Source organism: Megalobrama amblycephala, linkage group LG11 (assembly GCF_018812025.1).
Source record: "Megalobrama amblycephala isolate DHTTF-2021 linkage group LG11, ASM1881202v1, whole genome shotgun sequence".
Lineage (NCBI taxonomy): Eukaryota > Metazoa > Chordata > Actinopteri > Cypriniformes > Xenocyprididae > Megalobrama > Megalobrama amblycephala.
Genome location: NC_063054.1, coordinates 787,583 through 809,128, shown reverse-complemented (window position 1 = coordinate 809,128; position 21,546 = coordinate 787,583). Strand labels below are relative to the sequence as shown.

The 21,546-nt window shown below is 42.7% G+C and overlaps 1 protein-coding gene across 13 annotated transcripts in view; it reads left to right on the top strand.

Moving 5' to 3' along the window:
- The window catches only part of epb41l2 (erythrocyte membrane protein band 4.1 like 2), a 96,472-nt gene that overhangs the window by 47,780 nt on the left and 27,146 nt on the right, over positions 1-21,546 (top strand). For all 13 annotated transcript variants that reach the window (XM_048208218.1, XM_048208209.1, XM_048208207.1 and 10 more), the window contains exons 6-13: positions 3,963-4,005; positions 6,941-7,016; positions 7,143-7,361; positions 8,742-8,829; positions 12,539-12,691; positions 12,768-12,865; positions 13,713-13,885; positions 21,063-21,166. In XM_048208218.1, the coding sequence (XP_048064175.1) occupies positions 3,963-4,005; positions 6,941-7,016; positions 7,143-7,361; positions 8,742-8,829; positions 12,539-12,691; positions 12,768-12,865; positions 13,713-13,885; positions 21,063-21,166 (954 nt within the window). The remainder of the gene's footprint in view (positions 1-3,962; positions 4,006-6,940; positions 7,017-7,142; positions 7,362-8,741; positions 8,830-12,538; positions 12,692-12,767; positions 12,866-13,712; positions 13,886-21,062; positions 21,167-21,546) is intronic.

Genomic DNA, 21,546 nt, shown 5'->3' with positions numbered 1-21,546 from the left:
GTGAATAAATGGCTTAAATTAAATTCATGTACCACTCTCATTCGGCACATATCCAACTATTATTTATTTTGTAAATAAAGTTTTGTGCTTCACTCGTGTGGTAATATTCACATAAAAAGTAGACATGCACAGATATATCGGCTAGGGTGACCACCTGTCCCGCTTTGTGTTGTACCGCACAGCATTTTGACTCCTTGTCCCGCACGTCGCATATTGAGAAAATGTCCCGCATTTTCATCAGTCTGTTGGTTTTTAATTATAATATTAAGAAAACGTGCATGCGTTCTTTTGCCTTTTTAAGAAAGCATTAAATTTATTCTTTTTGCTGCGTAGTTTTTCACCTATATTTAACAGCGCTTCGACAGAAGTAACATCCCGCCTTACACAAATAGCCTACAACAGCCGTTTTTAAAATCCTATCCAATGGTTGAAAAGAAAGGAGTAAACACGGTCACTAGTAGGTTGTGACGGCTGTCAATCCAAATGTGGAGAAGAGTTGGACTTGGTCAGAACTGTTTCAAAAATAGGGTGACCAGACCGGTTTTTGGTGTTCTGTTCCCGACTGGAGCTGTCGACGGAAATGTCCCCGTTTTACAGCTCGTTCAAAACAACCCGCATATACATTGCAAAAAGACCGACGAGCATAGAGCAGCCTGCTGGAGAAATTGTGTAGTGTTCATGTTCTCCAACAGAGGGGGCTGTGCAGCTACACTTGGTCGCGCCCGCGCCGCTACTTCATGAGGCACGTAATCTGGATCTGGACCTGATCAAATAAGCGCCATTATCTTCAAATATCAAAATAAACATCGTTATCACTTTCAAGGTAGTAACATACTAACTATTCATACTGTTTGTATGTTTTATAACATGGCCTCAGCAGGGTGCGAGATTGTTTTGCACAATTTTAAACGTCCACAAAAGTTCCGCAGTCACGGTAATACACACGTTGTGGTGAAGGTACACTCTCAGAAATTAAAAATAAAATACAATAATTCACATACTTTGTGCTTAAAATGAGTCTAAAATGCAAAATAATAGTTAAAACAGTTGTAATTTCTGTATACAAAACAGCTTGTGAACATTAAAATATTAAATTCAATAATGTTAAAAAAATATTTGTTAAATGCTGTTAAATATTTATCTTCTTAAGGCCTATTTATGTTTTATTTTTGTAATGTAATGCGCTTTTGTAAAGTCACACTAATGTTATCATCACCTATAAGGAACCCACAACAATTAAACAAAAACATTAAAAAATGTATTGTCCCTGTTTTTTAAATAGATAATAACAAATGAGATTTTGGTGATATTTTGACCACTCAAATAGGAAATGTCCCCAGTTTCCATTTCAGAAATCTGGTCACCTAATTCAAAAATGGTTATCTGCATGATGCCTGCTGCCTTTAGGGTCAGTGATGTTTAATTTAAATGACATGTAAAATAAAGACATGTTATGTTACATTGTGATGTAATGGTGTTTTGTGGAAGTGACTAAAGAACAAAGTATTTTTATCAGCTGAAAGACATAGTACAAATGTTTTTATTAAGTTAGATAGACATTATATAACAGCTTCAGGTTGTGTTTTATTGTTGGTAACATGTCCCACATTGTCCCACACAAACTTAGTAATCGTCCCACATTTGGTTTGTTTGATGGTGGTCACCCTAATATCGGCCAATAATCGGTATCGGCCGATAAAAGCAAATGTAACGATTCACTCGTTTTCTCGATGCATCGATTACAAATCCTGACGATGCATATGCATCGATCTTGAAACATGTTTTTTGAATCGTGAATCGTTTATTTCGGTCGATAATCGATGTAAAATGCTAAGAATCAGATTAATCGCGATTCTATAGCGATTCAGTGCTTTTAAAATATATAAACATTAAATTACTACATGCGCGAATTGGAGACATTATTTGCCGTCATTTTGCGCCTTCCCTCACAGACATGCACTGCACTCTTTACCGCCTCTCACTGCCTCCATAGCCCACATTTGAGCTTTCATTGCGTGGAAACGTCGGAAATGATTCATTGACTTTACCTGAGCAGTTTCAGGGGCGCGCATTACACATAATGTAAGTGTCTAAATGCATACGCACAGTTCAATGAATGATAAATGAAATTATGAACTTAATGTCATTAAACTGAGGAAACTGCTGAAATAACTACACCATTAACAACACTGACGTAAGGGCGCGCAGTTTATCAATCAGATGCGCGTTAAAGTTGCGTTCGTTACTATAGCAACAGTAGAAACCCAGCGCGTTTTCTTTCAGAATCACCATAAGGAAAATGCTCCGTATAAAGAGAACAAAGATGGCTTTAATAACTATTCCATGAAGAAAAGTTAGTTTAAGATTAGTTGGGAAAGTGCATGATAGTCTCTCCATGAAAGCATTATTATGTTTAATGTACCTGGATCAGTTTAATAAGGTTGTGTAGCCTTTAACACTATCCTCTACTATATTTAACATAAAAATACTTTTAAAGCCCTTTTAAAGTTTTGGCTTATGTAAATTTCCACAAATGCCGATTTTTATAGGCTTCATCATTGAGAACTAACATGAACTAACATTAACAATGAACAAAAGGGTTTTTTTTTGCCCTTACTCTCTGACCTCCTGAAGGTCGCTGTGTAATTCACACCCTGACTAAGACACATTGAGGAAAGCATTTCAATATCCCTATGAATGCATATTAAAATGCAGAATCAAATCGAATTTTAATGTGAATCGTCTCGAATCGAATCGTTCTGAATTTGCAAAAATCATTCTTGAATCGAATCGAACACCTATGAATCGTGAATTGAATCGCTGTCTACCCAAAGATTCACAGCCCTAGTCGATAGTCAGGGCCGATATATCCTGTCAATCAAAAGAGGGCAGGAAAATGCACTGAATTTGTGCTTTGTGTAAAGAAATTCTAAGAAACCAGTTTGATGTTCAATATTAATAATTAATAACATTCAGAAAGTTTAGAAATATAATTTAATATTCAGAATTTAGTTAATTTGTGTTAATATTAATTTGAGTAATGTGTTTGTTTATAACTGATACCAGTTACTCTGAAACAAGTTGATGAAATGGAAAGTTTTTATTTGCATTTCTTTCAAAGGATTAATTATTAATTAGAATGAAATTATTAATTTAAAAGAAGGTATAAAAGGTAGTTCCCCCAAACTATTGGTATCATTATCAGTATCGGCAGATATCACTCTGAATAATCGGCTATCGGTGGAGAAATTTAGTATCTGTGCATCTCTAATAAAAAGTTGACCTTCAGAACACTGATACTGAACAAACACTGATATTGATTTGCTGTGATCAGATCAGTCCTCTAATTGCCATTGTTGATGAAGCATGAAGTTGATGCTAAAAGCATTAGTTACACATGTGTTCTTGTGAGGTGCATCATGGGATTGGTCAGGCATGTTGTCTTGTAATTCTCTTAGTAGATGAATAGATCCGTTCATTAGTCTCTCAGTGCAGCTGGTTATGTTTCAGACCATGTCTTTGAGGCTCTTTAATATTGATGATATTCAGCGTTACACAGTAGATTCCTTTTTTATGACTGAGTTCCGTCTGTTTCCTGAAATCATAGGGCCCTAGTTCAGCTGTATGTATGCAAATAGCAAAGAGATTCATTAACCAAGTCGTTAACACACAGACCTGCCGTACAAAGCCATGTGCACATGCAGTGGAAATGTAATAGTGGTCTGGGTTGCAAAAAAAAAAAGATGTAAATGGAAAAACGCTATCAGAAATGAGTTCAGGTGCAGTGGTGTATGCAGCGAGGCCGACGGTCACTTTAAGGATCCAGATGTTTGTCGCCTCCATCGTGAACTCTCTTAAAGACGAACACCATCCCCTGCAGCAGAGAATGAGCTCACGCTCACAGAATTGGTGTTGATGATACAGTGCAGCTGCTTTATTGACTGTGTGTTTTTGTGTTGCAGTGCTGGCTGGACCCGACCAAGGAAATCAAGCGGCAGATCCGCAGTACGTGCCGTCTCTTTCTCTTTCTCTACATGTGATCAGTCAGGCAGATGATGGGTGGGTTTGTGTGATTCAGTCTCTGGCTCTATCGCTCCTCTCGCACATCTGCAGATTCAATAACTGTAATTATCACAGCGCTGGAGTGACGCACACAGGGTGGAGAGAGAGCGGATTCCTCATTCACACCGCATTCAGAAACACAAGGACAATACTGATGCATGCTGTCAGCTGACCACTTCTGTGTTCAAAATGACATGCAGAAGTCTGTTTAAACTGCTGTCCTTAAAGGGATCGATCAAAGACATACAAAATAATAGAAAAATCATGTTTTAAGTTTGCATATGTGTTTTTCGATTAGTATTATATCTGATGTGTCTTTTATGGCTCATATAGTCTGATATAGTGAGAATATGAAAGCTCAATTTTATTGAGCAAAAATATGCAATTTGCTGCAGATGCTGATATTTATATGGACAAAACGTATGTTTGTAATGTAAATCAGATCTTTATAACATTACAGCAGATACTTGCATAAAATGCATATATCAATATCTGCCACTAATGTCTTGGTAAGATGATATTTAAATGCTTAGTTTTATGATCAAACATATAATGCAATGCAATACAATAATGATTTAGAAAGGAACAAATAAACCTGATGATCATATTTGAATCTCATGATTTTTATAATAAATGATGTCTGGATAATCAAGTAAAGCTGCTTCAGTCCAGCTGAAATATCAATATCAAAGTTATTCTTACGTTTACTTAATAAAATCAGTGCAGATTTGACAGCAGAAAGACACGAGAAGCACGAGCTGAATGATGTTCGTACAGTTATACTATAAGACTTTTACTTGATAAAACAGTCTAAACTATCAATCAGAGACGGAAGGACTGAAGGAGAATGTGTGTGACAGGTTTTTCAGATCATGTTGATCATTTAGAGGCCTTAGAAGTACTTTATAGGGTTAAAATCCTCTTTTACAGCTCTGGACTGGGGGTGAGTGTGTGCAGAACACTTCCTCTTTGACTCTAAATTGTGCCATTGTTTGACATGCAGTCAGGTGCTGTATATCAGAGACACACACACACACACACACACACACAAACACAGGTGAATCAGATGTCTTATCTGCTGTTATGACTCAGTCTGTAGATCGTCTGGAGGAGAGCTGAAAATAGAAAAACAGGACGGACGGAGAGAGAGAGAGAGTCTCCTTCCGAAGGACATGTCTATAAAAATGGCAGCTGTGTCCTCATTTCCAAAGACTCGCTCTGAAAGAATGAGGTTGACTTTGTTTTGCTGCGTCCTGACCTCTGACCCAGAGCCGGCCACAGCAGAATGACCTGACCTAAAGTTCACGACATGCATGCCATGAGTTCATTCCACTCATTCTCGCATTTATTATTCTATATTTATCCGTATTGCGAGTGTGCTCCTGGATTATATTAACCTTTACTGTAGATCTGATAACAGAAACTTTTGAGCTGGTCCCGGGTATGATTCACAGGAAATGTCCTTTAAATTAAAACAATAGTGTTATCTATACTGTTGTCAATTGTCCAAACATTATTGCAGTCTGTGTGTTCTTATGAAGTCAAACTTACTGAAGGAAGTTGACCCAGATTTATAACATGAATAGAATTACTCTATACAGTCTAATTTAAATGAGCATTTTGCCCCAGTGTTTCCAGAGTGTTTAGGTTTTTCATTTTGGTCGCATCACTAATGATGAGCAATCCGGGGGTCATGTAACGTCACGTCATATCTTTCTCATCTGTCTAGTAGGGGTACATGTATTTGAACAGTACGGTACATGTAATCTCTCAACCAGTGTTTCAACTGCAGAAAGGCATCAATAAAACAGCTTGAGAATGATCTCGTTTAGCGTCACATTCACCTCAGGTCAGTCATTTAGTGTCCACAGCATGTTAGTTCACTAGAGAAATGAACTCTAGAGGAGCATTTCACTAAATATATGCATCATTATATTTACTTCACCTGTTAGAAATGTCTCAAATATTTAATGCATGTTAAATTATAATTGAATTTATTTAAACACAGAGACACATTTATTCAGAAAAAAAGTTTAATAATTAAAAAAAGCAATTTTATGTTTAGTTTTCTCCCTCTGCTGTACCGAACCGTGACTTCAAAACCGAGGTACGTAAAGCACCGTCATGTTTGTGTAGCTTTACACCCTTACTGTCGCATCATTTCTCAAATGAATTTATCCCGATCATACTTGGATGTAAACATAGACAGGTTGTGTGACAAACTCCTCGTCCTCAAAAACCCTCAACAAAACCACACGAGGTCACAGACGGTCTGACCCAGACAGCATAAAACACAGGTAGTTTATGTCGAGATCAGTGCGTTTTATGCTGTGAATTATTGGCCGCCGAAGGCATGAACCACTGACATTCAGAGATGTCTACAAACCAAACACAAAACCTGTTTTTCAAAAGCAACTAACCAGATCTGAGCGCATCATGTCATGTGAGTCGATGAAGCAGCAGCAGCCCTAATGGTGTCTCAAGATCTTCATCTTCATCACTAGTGTGGCTCATTTCAGCCTTTAAAACATTAATTTCTGAATGATGAACTAGTGGTGTTGGTTTGCTAATGGACTGAACAGACACCAGACCCGTTCAGACTCCATCATAATCGCCACCAGCTGCTGTATCCCACAAGCCCTCCACCCTATAGCTCTATGGCACATCTGCTTCTGGAACTTATTGAAACTTATTGAAATCCAAGTGCATAAGAAAAGGAAACTCTCTCTCTCTCTCACACACTCACACACACACACACTTGTGATATTCAGTGTAGTTGGCAAGAAGGACTGCAGTCAGAGACGCTCTACTGGAGGAAATGATGTCGGCCGTTCTTCTTTAATCGACTCTTGTTCTCTCTCTGTGTGTTTTGTGGTAGATTCTCAGTGGCAGTTTGCGTTCAGTGTGAAGTTTTACCCTCCTGACCCGTCCCAGCTGACGGAGGACATAACCAGGTAGATGAAATCACAGAGTTCTGCTTGTCTCACACCAGTTGCATGCTTGTTAATTGTGGTGATTAATATTTTGGTTGGTTTGAACAGGCAGCAGTTGAAGTGTGACGTCTCGTCTTCTCTCTGCAGGTATCTGTTATGCCTTCAGCTCAGGCAGGATATTGCATCAGGACGGCTGCCGTGTTCATTCGTCACACATGCGCTACTGGGTTCGTACGCTCTGCAGGCTGAGCTGGGCGACTATGACCCGGAAGAGCATCGTCTCGACTACATCTCCGACTTCCAGTTCGCCCCAAATCAGACCAAGGAGCTGGAGGAGAAGGTGGTGGAGCTACACAAGTCCCACAGGTCTGACAGCAGCTCTCAAATTTAGTTTGAGCCCCTTTTTACAAGTAGTAAAAGGTGTCCCTGAAATGTGTCTGAAGTTTCAGCTCAAAATACCCCACAGATCATTTATTATAGCTTGTCATAAATGCCCATATTTGAGTGGAAAAAAAACATGCTGTTTTTGTGTGTGTATCTTTAAATGCAAATGAGCTGCTTCTCCCCGCCCCATTTTCCAGAAGAGGGCAGAGCCTCAACAACTCGTGCCTCGGATACTCCGGCAACAACAAACAGATTATCATCTGTATCGCGGTTACGCTCACATGACATCAGTTTCGTACTTGAATGCTGCGGTTCAATGCTCTAGCGAGGACATAAACATGAGTCTTAAGCCCCAGGTATGCTTCAACCGTCCGTGTTCATGCACCGTCTGCATGATGTAATTTTCGTCATGCGGAGGGCGGCCAGCCGCACACCCCGTCCGTGCGCAGCCCAAATTTCAAGACCACGCAGACGGTGCGCGTGCAACAGCGCATGCGCAAGCAGGAAAGAAGAGTCCACTAGGTGGCAATACGCACAGTACTGAACACAATGTGCAGTCGCCGAATTCAAGAATAAGACGAGTAAACTTAAAAGCATGCCTTCTCCATCGTTTTTGATTCCTGTTCTCTTGGTGTATCTTCTGAACCATGTTGCAATGGTGGATGCACTATTTTTCTTCTCCGATCCTGCCTAGCGAATGTCCGGTTGTCTGGTAATAGTATAGAAAAAATTGCACTGCGCATGTGTCGAACTCCGTCATCCGCGCGCATCCTTGGTTTAGTATACTTTGAATACTCCGGGCGCGGAAAGTGCAGTATACCCGGGGCTTAAAGTATTTTACACATGTGGTTGAGTGTTTTGTGCACCTTAAAAGAATCTGAGATGTATTTATTTTGAGATTGTATGGGTTTCTTCTTAGTCATACGGTGCCTTTAAAGGTCTTAAAAAGTCTTGTTTCATTTTGAAAACTCTGCTGGCTCCATATTTTCAAATGTTGAAATAATAACTGGAAACTGATTGATTGTAATGTCACTAATGGCATCATGCTCCTGCTGGCAGCCCAGATCCAGTGATTGGGCATATGTGACTCAAATTTGGCTCAACAGCAGGAACATTCAGCCATATACAAACATGAGGGGCTCAGACTAGCGTTCTTATATTAAACAGGGATGTAGTTCCTACATTAAAAGAGCTGAATGTTGAGGAAGCGCTCATGGTCACACTGGAGTCCTCATTAGCCCGAGGTGTGTCCTGATCGCAGGATTATCAGTGCCAAATCTGCTCTGACCACCTCGGTGCTGATGGGACGTGAAGGTCGCGCTGCTGAAGACAGATATCTGATGTCTCCGCCTGTTCTTTCAGGGGAATGACTCCAGCCCAAGCAGATGCCCAGTTTTTGGAAAATGCGAAGAAGCTCTCCATGTACGGCGTAGACCTGCATCACGCCAAGGTAGAAGATCTCCAGATGTATGATGCTTTCTCATGTTATGATGCTCTCTCACGGTCCTGCAGAGCTCCGCTCCGTCTAATATTCTTAGTAAGAGCTTAATTAGCTGCTTCAGGTGTGTTTAATTGGGGTTGGAGCTGAACTCTGCAGGACATTGACGGCCCTGCTCCAGACTCTGTGTGCAGATTAATTTTTCAGAAAGACTCTATTCTTCAGTCTGTTGTTGTTTTTGGTGAAATGATGAATGTACAAGACTTCAGTCCACTTCCAGCATGATCTGCTTTCATATAAATCACACATTCATAGAGCAGCCATTTTATGAGTCCCGCTCTAGTTATGGTTATCAGTAAGATCTATGATCGGTGACCTCTAGACCCGACGAGAGAAGCAGAGAAAGATTCCAGCTGAACAAACACTCAGAGTGTGTGTGTGTGTGTGTGTGTGTGTGAGAGAGAGAGAGAGCATGCTCGAGTCTGGGAAAAATATGTTGTTGCCATTTTTAAACCCTCACAGGAATAGCAGCTGTCCGGCTCTTTTCCCAGTGGGAACGATGGCAGCCTCTTGTCCAAACCGTTCGTCTGTCCCTCTCGTGTGTCTTTGTCTCTCTGAAGACTGAAGGTGAAGCTTGTGATGTTCAGTTAGCGCAGTGTTTTTCTTCAGCTCAACCTGGAGCATCTCATGACCTATTGAGGTCTCACACATGGTGCTGTATGAGTTAGGGTGAATATAGTTCATTTAAACTAAAACAATAAAAAAAAAACTTACTTCAAATCAATAAACTTTAACTGAAATAAAGTTTCACTGAACAAAAAGACATTATAAATTGGATGAGGCCCAGCAGCTGTATAGGTTGAATTACTGTGCGGGTATTGAGCATAATTTTACTCATTCCCGCAGGTTTCGCACTTATATGGTGGGAAATTCCCTCAAACATTTATTCAGTTAGCTTGTTGGTTGAATGAGCAAATTAATCCAGCCAGATTTTTAGAACAAATCAGTAATTTGAAAACTTTATATAAAACATAATTTCACAAACAGCGAGAGTGATTCAGCGCTGCCACGTCTTTTCTCTCTTTCAAAATGCGTGAAGGGCTTCACAGCATCACCATCATCGCGTCTGTACAAGCGAACTGCATGATGAGATACAAAACTTTCGCTCGCGTTTCGGGACAGAGTTTTCAATTGCCTAATTGGCCAATGTTGCATCATTACTAAAGTTTATCATATGCATGACTCAAGCTATTTTAAAGCAATGTTTCTCAACCAGGGGTCCATGGACCCCTAGTGGTCCTTGACGTAATGCCAGGGGGTCCTTATAAAATATCTGAATATTAATTTTTGTATATTTTGAAATTTGACATGTTCCCATAAAAGAGGAAGATAATATATGTATAATGTACGTGACAATATGACTAAATATAGGACAAGTCAACAAACGTAGTAGTAGTAAATTATACTTGATTGCATTTGGTTGTCACAAAGACATTAATGATACCAATGCGCCATTTTTATTCTGGGGTCCTTGAGGATGGTTCCAAATATGATGGGGGTCCATTACTCAAAAAAGGTTGAGCATTCAGCAGTACCCGCGCACTCCCTGAGAGACGGTTTGAACGATCACGCACATAAAGCTGCCTCTGAAACAGCTTGCGAGTGCTTTTTTGCGGCTTTTTTGTGTGGTCAGAATGCACAAAATTGCCAAATTGGCTGTCTTAACTAGTACTCACAAGTCGGTGATGTCTTAAGTAAACACAACAGTTGAGAAAGAAAATGTATGTGTATCAGTATATTGGATCTGTGCATTAACTCTCTAAAAGTGACAGCAGCCTAATAAACCTGCTGCTGTCTGTCATTTAATGTTAATCAAACAACAAAAGATAGCAAGAAGAATTAATCTGTTGAGTGTTTCATTGTATATATTAAATTTATTTAATTTCTGTATTATTCCAGTACCTGAATACCATTAGACCTACCTGAAAACCGTAAAGGATTAGTTAAAATGTCCTGATAATTCACTCACCCTCATGTCATCCAAGATGTTCATGTCTTTCTTTATTCATTTGAAAAGAAATGAAGGTTTTTTGAGGAAAACATTCCAGGATTTTTCTCCATATAGTGGACTTCACTGGGGTTCAACGGGTTGAATATCCAAATGTCAGTTTCAGTGCAGCTTCAAAGAGCTCTACATGATCCCAGACGAGGAATGAGAGTCTTATCTAGAGAAACCATCGGACATTTTCAAAAAAAATAAAAATATATATACGTTTTAACCAGAAATGCTCATCTTGCACTGCTCTGTGATGCTCCACGCATTACGTAATCATGTTGGAAAGGTCATGCGTGACGTAGGCGGAAGTACCGCGGTAGGGCAAATTTTCTCCTCCAACTTCACAATCATCCAACATCGTTGTTTTACCTTTTTTTGTAAAGGTCGTTTGACTTTGACGTTCACTTTGTAAACACTGGATCTGTACTTCCGCCTACGTCACACGTGACCTTTCCAACGTAATAAGACCCTTATTCCTCGTCTGGGATCATGTAGAGCTCTTTGAAGCTGCATTCAGTCTTTTTGACTGAAGAAAGACATGACAACATATTGGATGACATGGGGGTGAGTAAATTATCAGGACATTTTAATTCTTTATTTCATTTGTATTTTTATTTTATTGTATTATTTGTGCTTCTGCTTGTGATTTTTGTTCGTTTACTTGTCTGTTTTTGTAAATTCAAGTTTGAAATCAAGCTTCCCTGTGCTGTGTAAACTCATGCGCAACAAAATTAACCCATTGTAAAAACACAAATACATAGGTGAGATAAGTGTAATTAAAAAAAAAAAGCTCCCCCTTCCCCAACTCCCCACATAAGAGTCCGCTAAGAGGGAATCCCCTCCCATTTTCCAAAATGAAATTCAGGCCCTGAGCAGCGGGTTTGAGCACTTACTGATGCGCTGATGTGAGAGATCATTGAGAGCTGCTGTAGTGTTAAAAGCCTCTCGTGGCGACAGATAGTCTGAGTTCAGTCTGTTTATCGCTGTTATTGATTTCTCTCAGAGCTCTACAGTTAACACAGACAGATCAATAATCAGTGCCCGACGTCCCAAAAACCCCGGCAATAAAGATCCATTTAGGACGTTTCGTAAAAGCATTCAGATAAGTGCTTGAGTGGCGGCAGTGATGGATGTGTTTTGTGTTTGAGTTTGAAATGATTTGTCATTTTTATGTGAGTGTGAGTGGAGAGGTGTGAGGTTTCAGTCTGTGTATCTCTAACCATGTTTATGTTTTCAGGTAGATTATAAAACCAGCTTTTTTTGCAAGTTCGGTCATAAAGGAATGTTCTTGGTTCAATTTGAGCTCTATGTACAGTTAAAATTAAAGTAAACTTACTGACCTAATGTGTGCAAACTTGCATCCAACCTTTCAACATATGCATTTGATATTCACAATGATAAACTGACACATGAACACTGCGTTTGAATGCTTTAACAAAAGAATACCAGCTTCTCTTTTCTTCTCTGAAACTCTCAGGAGTGTTGACCTGCTTTACTTCCATTGTAAAGTGTTACTGTGAAACTGAGGGAAGAGTCCAAATTATTTTCATCTGTTAATGGACATTAATACAGAAATGCCAGTGATAAACCAGGTTATGGTAAGGACGGGACATTTCCCAAACACTTTCGAAGCATGTAAAAACAGCACGTCTTCTCTTTTCCCAGGACTCTGAGGGAGTGGATATCATGTTGGGAGTGTGTGCAAACGGGTTGTTAATCTATAAGGATCGTCTGCGGATAAATCGCTTCGCTTGGCCCAAAATCCTCAAGATCTCCTACAAACGCAGTAACTTCTACATCAAGATCAGGCCAGGAGAGGTACGACTGAGCAAAACCCGCACACACTGTGTCTGAGGTTGATGTGAATAGGAATCATTGTGTCATGTGATTTCAGGCTGAGCAGTTTGAGAGCACCGTCGGCTTCAAGCTGCCCAACCATCGTGCTGCCAAAAGGGTTTGGAAAGTCTGTGTTGAACACCACACCTTCTTCAGGTGAACACACACACCTTTATCACCCCATACTGAAGTATTTCTGGTGAGTTGAGGGGCTGTGTGTGTGTGTGTGTGTGTGTGTGTGTGTGTGTGTGTGTGTGTGTGTGTGTGTGTGTGTGTGTGTGTGTGTGTGTGAGAGTGTGTGTGAGAGAGTGTGTGAGTGTGTGTGTGAGGTGTCCAGCAGGTTGTTTTCTCCTCTCCTGTCATGTGCTCTCAGCGGTCAGGTTGGTGAAGCGTGTGTGAAGTGCACACTCAGTGAGGTGTGTGACTCCAGAGAGCTGCTCGGACACACTTCACCTCACGTGACTTCCCCACATCCACCATAAGCTGCTCTCTTCTCTTCTGTCATATGATTCATATTTTGTTCTCTTGTCAACTGATTTTACTAATAGACTTACCAGTCTCTGTAAAAATAAATTAAAAATGCTCCTATCTATCTAGAGATGTGTGTTGTGTGGAGCAGTGCGTGTACAGCGCAGGGGAATAAGTGAGGCAGAGCGAAGGCATCAGAAACTCTGTTAAAGACGTGATGGACTGATTTATACAAACATGCTGACTGCAGTCTTGTGTTGCGTTTGGCACAGACACACACCATCACATCACACTCTCAGAACACATGATGTGGATTATCTCAGCTCAAACTTCCTCCTTTCCTTCAGTTTTTACCACCAGCTGTCATAGAACGTTGCATCAGTTGCCTTGTTTTTGTGGTTTAATGTCAGCAATAGATGTGCACATATATCACAAATTTGTGTTTTGGAGAGAAATAAAAAATGGAGAGCACATGGACCCTGTAGTGTGTGTGTGTGTCTCATCTGAATGCTGTTGTTCATTGCTCTATTCACAGGCTGATGTCTCCTGAACAGCCCACCAAGGCCAAGTTCCTGACTCTGGGCTCAAAGTTCCGCTACAGCGGGAGAACGCAGGCACAGACGCGACAGGCTAGTTCCCTCATCGACCGGCCCGCGCCGTACTTCCAGCGCACCTCCAGCAAACGCATCTCTCGCAGTCTTGACGGAGGTATGTCACATGTCGTCTCTGTCACAGCTTCTTTCTAGTATGAAGTGTGTTTGATTTCAAACAGGTAGTCCCGTCCTGATCATTAGTTGAGTTGTTTTTCTGTCACACATCGCTAATAGACATGCATCGCTAATATTCAATGTATCGCTCAGCCCTGTTAGAAATGCACTTGCCCAAAGCCTGGTGTTGAAAAGATCTGTTTTTATGTGTGAATGGCTTGTGAAGATGTGATCAGCTGTGGTTCAGCTGTGAGTGTGTCCCTCACTGCCCTCATACAAACACACACAGGAAGTCTTATCAGCGTCGCACTTACAAAGCACTGAGGCAGAGCGCTTGTTTTCCTGCGCCGTCAGAGGAGCAGAAAACAAGCGTGATGGTTGATGTTGCCGCTGCAGACGTGAAGCAGCATGTTTGTGAAACTCTAGTGAACTTCCAGGTTATGAGCTCTTTATCTACAGGAAATCTCCCAGAAATGAATGAGGCTGTTCATCTGAGGTCTGCTCTAACACTGTGTGTGTGCGTGTGAATGTGTGTGCAAGATAGTGAGCGAGTGTGCGAGCGTGCGTGTGTGAGTGACAATGCGTGAGCACATGTGAGCGTGCGCGAGAGAGCGTGAGGGCATGCGAGAGTGAGTGTGCGCGAGAGAGCGTGCGTGAGTGTCGCGAGAGAGCGTGCGTGAGTGTCGCGAGAGAGCGTGAGTGTCGCGAGTGAGAGTGAGCGCGCGCGCGAGAGCGTGAGGGCGTGCGTGAGAGCGTGCGCGAGAGAACGTGAGGGTGTGCGAGAGTGAGAGCGCGAAAGCGTGAGGGCGTGCGAGAGTGAGCGTGCGAGAGAGAACGTGAGGGCGTGCGAGAGTGAGCGAGAGCGTGTGCGTGCGTGCGCATGCGTGAGAGAGTGAGCATGTGCGGGGGCATGCGAGAGTGAGCGTGCGCGAGAGAGCATGAGGGCGTGCGAGAGTGAGAGTGCGCGACAGAGTGAGGGCGTGCGCGAGAGAGCGTGAGGGCGTGCGAGAGTGAGCGTGCGAGAGAGAACGTGAGGGCGTGCGAGAGTGAGCGAGAGCGTGTGCGTGCGTGCGCATGCGTGAGAGAGTGAGCATGTGCGGGGGCATGCGAGAGTGAGAGTGCGCGACAGAGTGAGGGCGTGCGCGAGAGAGCGTGAGGGCGTGCGAGTGAGCATGCGCGGGGGCGTGTGCAAGAGTGAGCTTGCGCGAGAGAGCATGAGGGCGTGCGAGAGTGAGCGTGAGGGCGTGCGAGTGAGCATGCGCGGGGGCGTGTGCGAGAGTGAGCGTGCGAGAGTGAGCGGGCGCGAGAGAGCGTGAGGGCGTGCGAGAGTGAGTGTGCGAGAGTGAGCGTGCGAGAGAGAACATGAGGGTGTGCGAGAGTGAGCGTGCGCGAGAGAACGTGAGGGTGAGCGTGCGAGAGTGAGCGTGCGCGAGAGAGAGCGAGTGCGTGCGCATGCGTGAGAGAGTGAGAGTGAGAGTGCGCGACAGAGTGAGGGCGTGCGCGAGAGCGTGAGGGCGTGAGAGTGAGCATGCGAGAGTGAGCTGGCGTGAGAGAGCGTGAGGGTGAGCGTGCGCGAGAGAGAGCGAGTGCCTGCGCATGCGTGAGAGTGAGCGTGCGAGAGTGAGGGCGTGCGAGAGAGAGCGTGAGGGCGTGCGCATGCGTGTGAGAGTGAGAGTGCGTGACAGAGTGAGGGCGTGCGCGAGAGAGCGTGGGGGCGTGCGAGAGTGAGCGTGCGAGAGTGAGCTGGCGTGAGAGAGCGTGAGGGTGAGCGTGCGCGAGAGAGAGCGAGTGCGTGCGCATGCGTGAGAGTGAGCGTGCGAGAGTGAGCGAGTGCGAGAGAACGTGAGGGTGTGCGAGTGCGAGAGTGAGCGTGCGAGAGTGAGCGAGTGTGAGTGCGAGAGTGAGCGTGCGAGAGTGAGCGAGTGCGAGAGAGCGTGAGGGTGAGCGTGCGCGAGAGAGAGCGAGTGCGTGCGCATGCGTGAGAGAGTGAGAGTGAGAGTGCGCGACAGTGAGGGCGTGCGAGTGCGCGGGGGCGTGCGAGAGTGAGCGTGCGCGAGAGAACGTGAGGGTGAGCGTGCGCGAGAGAGAGCGAGTGCGAGAGAGAGCGAGTGCGTGCGCATGCGTGAGAGTGAGGCCGTGCGCGACAGAGTGAGGCCGTGCGCGAGAGAGCGTGAGGGCGTGCGAGAGTGAGCGTGCGAGAGAGCGTGAGGGCGAGAGCGTGAGGGCGTGTGAGAGTGAGCGTGCGAGAGAGCGTGAGGGCGAGAGCGTGAGGGCGTGCGAGAGTGAGCGTGCGAGAGAGCGTGAGGGCGAGAGCGTGAGGGCGTGTGAGAGTGAGCGTGCGAGAGAGAACGTGAGAGTGAGCGTGCGAGAGTGAGTGAGAGTGCGCGACAGAGTGAGAGCGTGAGGGCGTGCGAGAGTGAGCGTGCGCGAGAGAGCGTGAGGGCGTGCGAGAGTGAGCGTGAGTGCGAGAGAGTGAGCGTGTGCGAGAGAGCGTGAGGGCGTGCGAGAGTGAGCGTGAGTGCGAGAGAGTGAGAGTTTTATATAATCATATAAAAATGCTGAAATGTTTCTGAGGGTTTAGAGGATCGAAAACCTCATTAGCTCAGTATAAAAACAATAGAAGTCAATGGAAAGACCACCAAGATACAAAAATAAACGCATGTGGCCAGAGCCCAGCTCAATCACAGCTGAAATTCATTTACGAATGTCACTTTTGTATGTTTACAGTGCCGTTATGCTAATGTAGTGTCATCCCTATGCTAGTGTACTGACATCCGTTTGCAGCTACTAATCAGCCTCCATTTCAGTGATGATTTGATGTGACATGATTGACAGCGCTTGTCACAGTTTGCCTTTATGCAAATGAGCAGTGATTCGCTGCATTAGAATTAAGACACGGATAGCCTATATATGATGTTTCTCCTGAGATTCTGCGGTCCATGAAGTGACTGAGAGTGAGGGACATACGACGCACTGCTGCACAAACACATGATATTTATAGTGTTTTATCAGCACCACTGCTGCTTCGGTCCTGTTTTCCAATCTAAACATCCTTAACACCAGATAAATGATCTGGAGGTCAGTGCAGTCCATGTGAGTAAATCATGTGAACAGGGCTTTATTATTTATTATGCTTGTTTGTTCATCTCTCGCTTATCATGATTTCATTCTCTCTCGGTTTCTCTGCGGTTTGTCCGTCGCTGTCGTTCTCGTGTCCAGATATGTTTTCCAATGATCTTGTTTTGTATTTTTGTGTCCATGTGCATGGATAGATGTAGCCACATTGTCCGTGGACAGACACAGGAAATGAGGGACATCTGTTTCCTGTCTGTGGAGCGAGCAGGAGAGATGTGCTGGAGGAAATGAGGGTTTTATAGGCAGTGAGCTCTGATACTGCACAGAAACCATCAGTGTCAGGTGGTTTTATATGCTGAAGATGAAGCTGATGTGACATCATCATCATTGACAGACAAAAACACTGCCTAGAACAGCAATCCTGCCACCTAAATGATGATACATGTCACATATATATATATATATATATATATATATATATATATATATATATATATATATATATATATATATATTTAATGGAAAAAATGTATGCACATACATTCTGGACGATGCTAGTAAAAAAAAAAAAAATGGTCAATTTCTCTCCCTCTTGTTGTTCCAAACCCATAAGACTTTCGTTCATCTTTGGAACACAAAAGCTGCTTTTCAGTTGCATCATATTTGTGATGGAAGAACACAACGATCAACCGAGTCTGAGGTGTTTTCTGAACATGAATGTGGCCCGTCTGCCCCTTTAATTTCTTAACTGGTTAACTGGCTTCAGCGTTCACCTCGTTAAGAGGCAGTGTGTTGACGCCCTCTGGCAGTGGCGCTCAGACATGCTGAATTATGCAGCCCTCGCTGCAATCTCTGTCCTTTCAGAAAGAGAAGGGTGCTAGTGCCGTGAGCGCATATCAGCATCATACGACTGACACTCAATAATCCATTATAACACAGAAAATACATCATTCCCTGCCGCCGGTGAAGTGCAGGGACGTAAACGCACGCATCGATTCATGTACAGTCGGTACGAAAGCTTCTGGGAATCTGCTTTCCCAGCTCCTCTCCATTAAAATGACCCCATTTTTCCTCCTGCTGGGAATCCTCCCGCCTGCCTCGGTCACGGCCGTGTTGTTTTAATAACGTTACCGTCGCCCCCTGGTGGACGTGTGGGGAGCTGCCGGTGCCCCAGATCTGCAGCCGTCTCAGAGCTGTCACAGAGCGACATGATGAAATGGACGTCCCAGCAGCGCTGGCAACATTAGCCTACTTTCACACAGCTCAAACCAGGTCATGCCGATGCAGAGCTGACATGCACCGCTCCTCGATACTGCCTGATCCATTATTCACCGCTTCCCGATGGAGAATCTCACGGCTTGTAGTGAATGTTTGGGTTTTTAGTACTTTATTTTTAGAAATGTGTAGTGCTCTTCTGGCTTTCTGGAACACACTCCCATAGGAACACTTACTTAAACCATGTCCAAGTCCTGTTTGTGTTGTAGGAGTTGCGTGTGATTGATGTCTTTGGATGTAAATGACATTTGACCTCAGTGGCTTTAGAGTCCCAGCTGAGGTTGTGGCTGTGTTCGAGTTTAAGTAGTATATGGAACTGTGCAATTCTGATCAAGAAAGAGGAAAAATCTCAGCTGATATTATTTCTGCTTCACTCTGCTTCAGATCTGTGTTTATGCAAGTCACATGTGAGCAAAACTGTCCTCTTATTGGTCAGAGTTCACCTGTTCACATTCCACTGCGTCATCCATCAAGACAGTTGAACAAGTTCACTCTGACTGTTAAATTAATGCAGTTAGAGCGGGAATCGAGGTTTCGTCAGGCATTTTTCCAATGCTCGGAAAAGAGCAATTAAACATCTCAGGATGAAGAGGCTCTCTCTGGTTTTCAACCACAAAAACTCACAGTATCAGACACTGCTGCTTTTTATACTACACATTTCCTGTTATGAATTATGATGCTTGGTCCGTTGGGTTGGATTGCTTTCTCATCCTAACCAAACCTCTCTTCCAGAATTAGTTTTCAATCAGGCCGAGACCACCTCGATCAGGCGATCTCAGAGTGATTGTTTTGGTGCGGATCCGAGCACAATTGCCATGTTTATTTATGCCTAAACGAACCGAACTTAGGGAGAACACGCACCAGGTGCTGAATCAAACACTCAAATGAGCCAGTGTGAAAACGCCCCAAGTCATAATAGCGTGCTCTCGTTTTACACTACATATTATGACAAATGCGTAAAAGAAAGTAATCTGGTTGCACTTCTGCATGCAGTCCATGCTCAAAAATCACTGAATAAGTGTGAGCAGTAGTGAGTAGATTTGTAGCAGTCGTGAGCATCAGTTAGAATTAAGTATGCCATCCTGGCTGAAGTGTTCATGAATTTACTTTTAATAAATATGAATAATCAAATGTTTAATGAAAGATATGAATGTTTAGGCATACAGTGGAGTCTAAAGGTCTGAAGCCGCAGAGTGTTTCTACTGCAGATTTTCTTCTAATTGAATACAAAATTCAGTCCCACTTTATATTAAGCGTCTTTGACTACTATGTACTAACATTTAAATTAATCGTTTATACAGTGCAGTTATTGTGTACATACATGTTTTTACATTGTACTTCTATTTTAAAAATACCTACATGTACTTAAATCTGTAACTAATTACTAGGGCTGGGTATTGACACAATTTTCACTATTCGATTTCTATTCACATGCTTTCGATTTCGATTCAGTATCGATTATTTTGGATGTACTATATCAGATACAGTACATGGAAAAAAATCTCTCATCTAATGCTGTAACCTATATTAATGTTGAAGGTTAAAATTAACTTATTTATAACTTATTTATCAAATTAACTTTTTTTTTAAATATAAACATTTAAATCATGGCTTTCTTAACTGATTTATTCAAGCATGCATTAAATATTGAAGAACATTATAATGAATATGTAACGGTGCATAGCTATATTTATCAGAATGTTGCTTTCTAGAGCACTTTTCTATCTGACTAATGAGTTTATGGTCACTGAATATGTTTTTCTGAGGTAAATGTGACGTCACGTGACATTGAAGCTGTTTTATTGACGTCTTTCCGAGGTTGAAGCACTGATTGAGCGATTACACGAGACATGATACGGATTTCAGTAAGTTGTACTGTATATTTTAACATACCTTCAGATGTTCATGTTTATTTCGCGCTGTAACTGGTATTAAAGCGGAGGAGAGGATGATCACATGCTTCTCTTTAACTGAGGCGCTAAAGCGATCTGTCACGCCACATTAAACAGCGCCAAAACGGTATTTATTTTTTGAATCTCATAATAAGATGGACGTCATTTGAAATCTGAGACTTTGCTTCATATCAAAAGTAACAAAGATTATTGTGATTTATTGGATGGGAGGCGCTACATATTCTGCTCATTCATCAACTGAAAACAGACTAGACTAATCGATTCCTGGGATTTAAGAATCGATATCGGTTTATAAAAATAAGAACCGTTTAAAATCGAGAAATCTATTGTTTACCCAGCCCTACTTATTACTAAAATTACACTGTAGACCCTTCCTTTACTCCATAACCCAACCTTAAACCTACACATCCCATCAAACCTGTCCTGACCTTATCCATATCACCTCAATAACTGCTCTTGTTTTACAATACATCAACACAATAAGTACACTCAACCTAACAATTATTATTTTTTAACCAAGCTGCATAGTTAGTCACCTAATATAAAGTGTGACCCAGAATTTATCAACATGCCAATTTGAGGAAAAAAGTTTTGAGCATGAATTTGAGACATGTCTCTTGAAACATCTTTTTTAATCTTCCTTTGATTTAATTATACTTTATTCTCGCCATGAATATAGCCTTTGAAGCTGGTATGGCGTTAAGAAAGAAAGAGACATGTCTCATTTTAAATCATGAATTTTTTTGTTCTAAATTTTTCGAAAATCCTACACATTTTAATTTCCAGGTTTTAAAAACAAGTCTCAGACTTCCTTTGTGGTCTCAGGCACCACTGTTTAAAGATATGCACATATGTGCAAGGTGAGTAAAGGTCTGAACCGCTGTGCCAACAGTATGTTTTTGTGTGTGGCTTCAGCTCCCATGGTGAACGTGAGCGATTACAGTCACGCTGTGGACTCTGCTCTGACTGCCGGCGCTGGGGAGAACGGACCGGCCCTGGAGCTCAACTCCGACTCTAAGGTGAGAACCGACTCTTTATGATCTCCATTACAGGTAGTGCCCTGGAACAATAACAGCTGATTATTACCCCTCCTCAGATGTTAAACCACATGTGTTTTACCACATCTGTTATATGAAAACAATATGATAACTCAAGCTAACCCTTGAATCATGCCACCTAAATGTTAATACACACTCAGATCATCCTCTGTTTGGAAACACACATACATGGCTCACACTGCCGAGTCCAATTCTTGCGCAATACCCGGAGGAACCTCCATCCCCAGCTGACCCGTACGCCATGAGTCAGTCTGCCTCCCAGACGTGACATTTCCCTGTCCGTCAAAGGGCTGTATTCATGCCGTCGGTGAGCCCTGAAGGAGCGCTGGCATTCCTGCCGT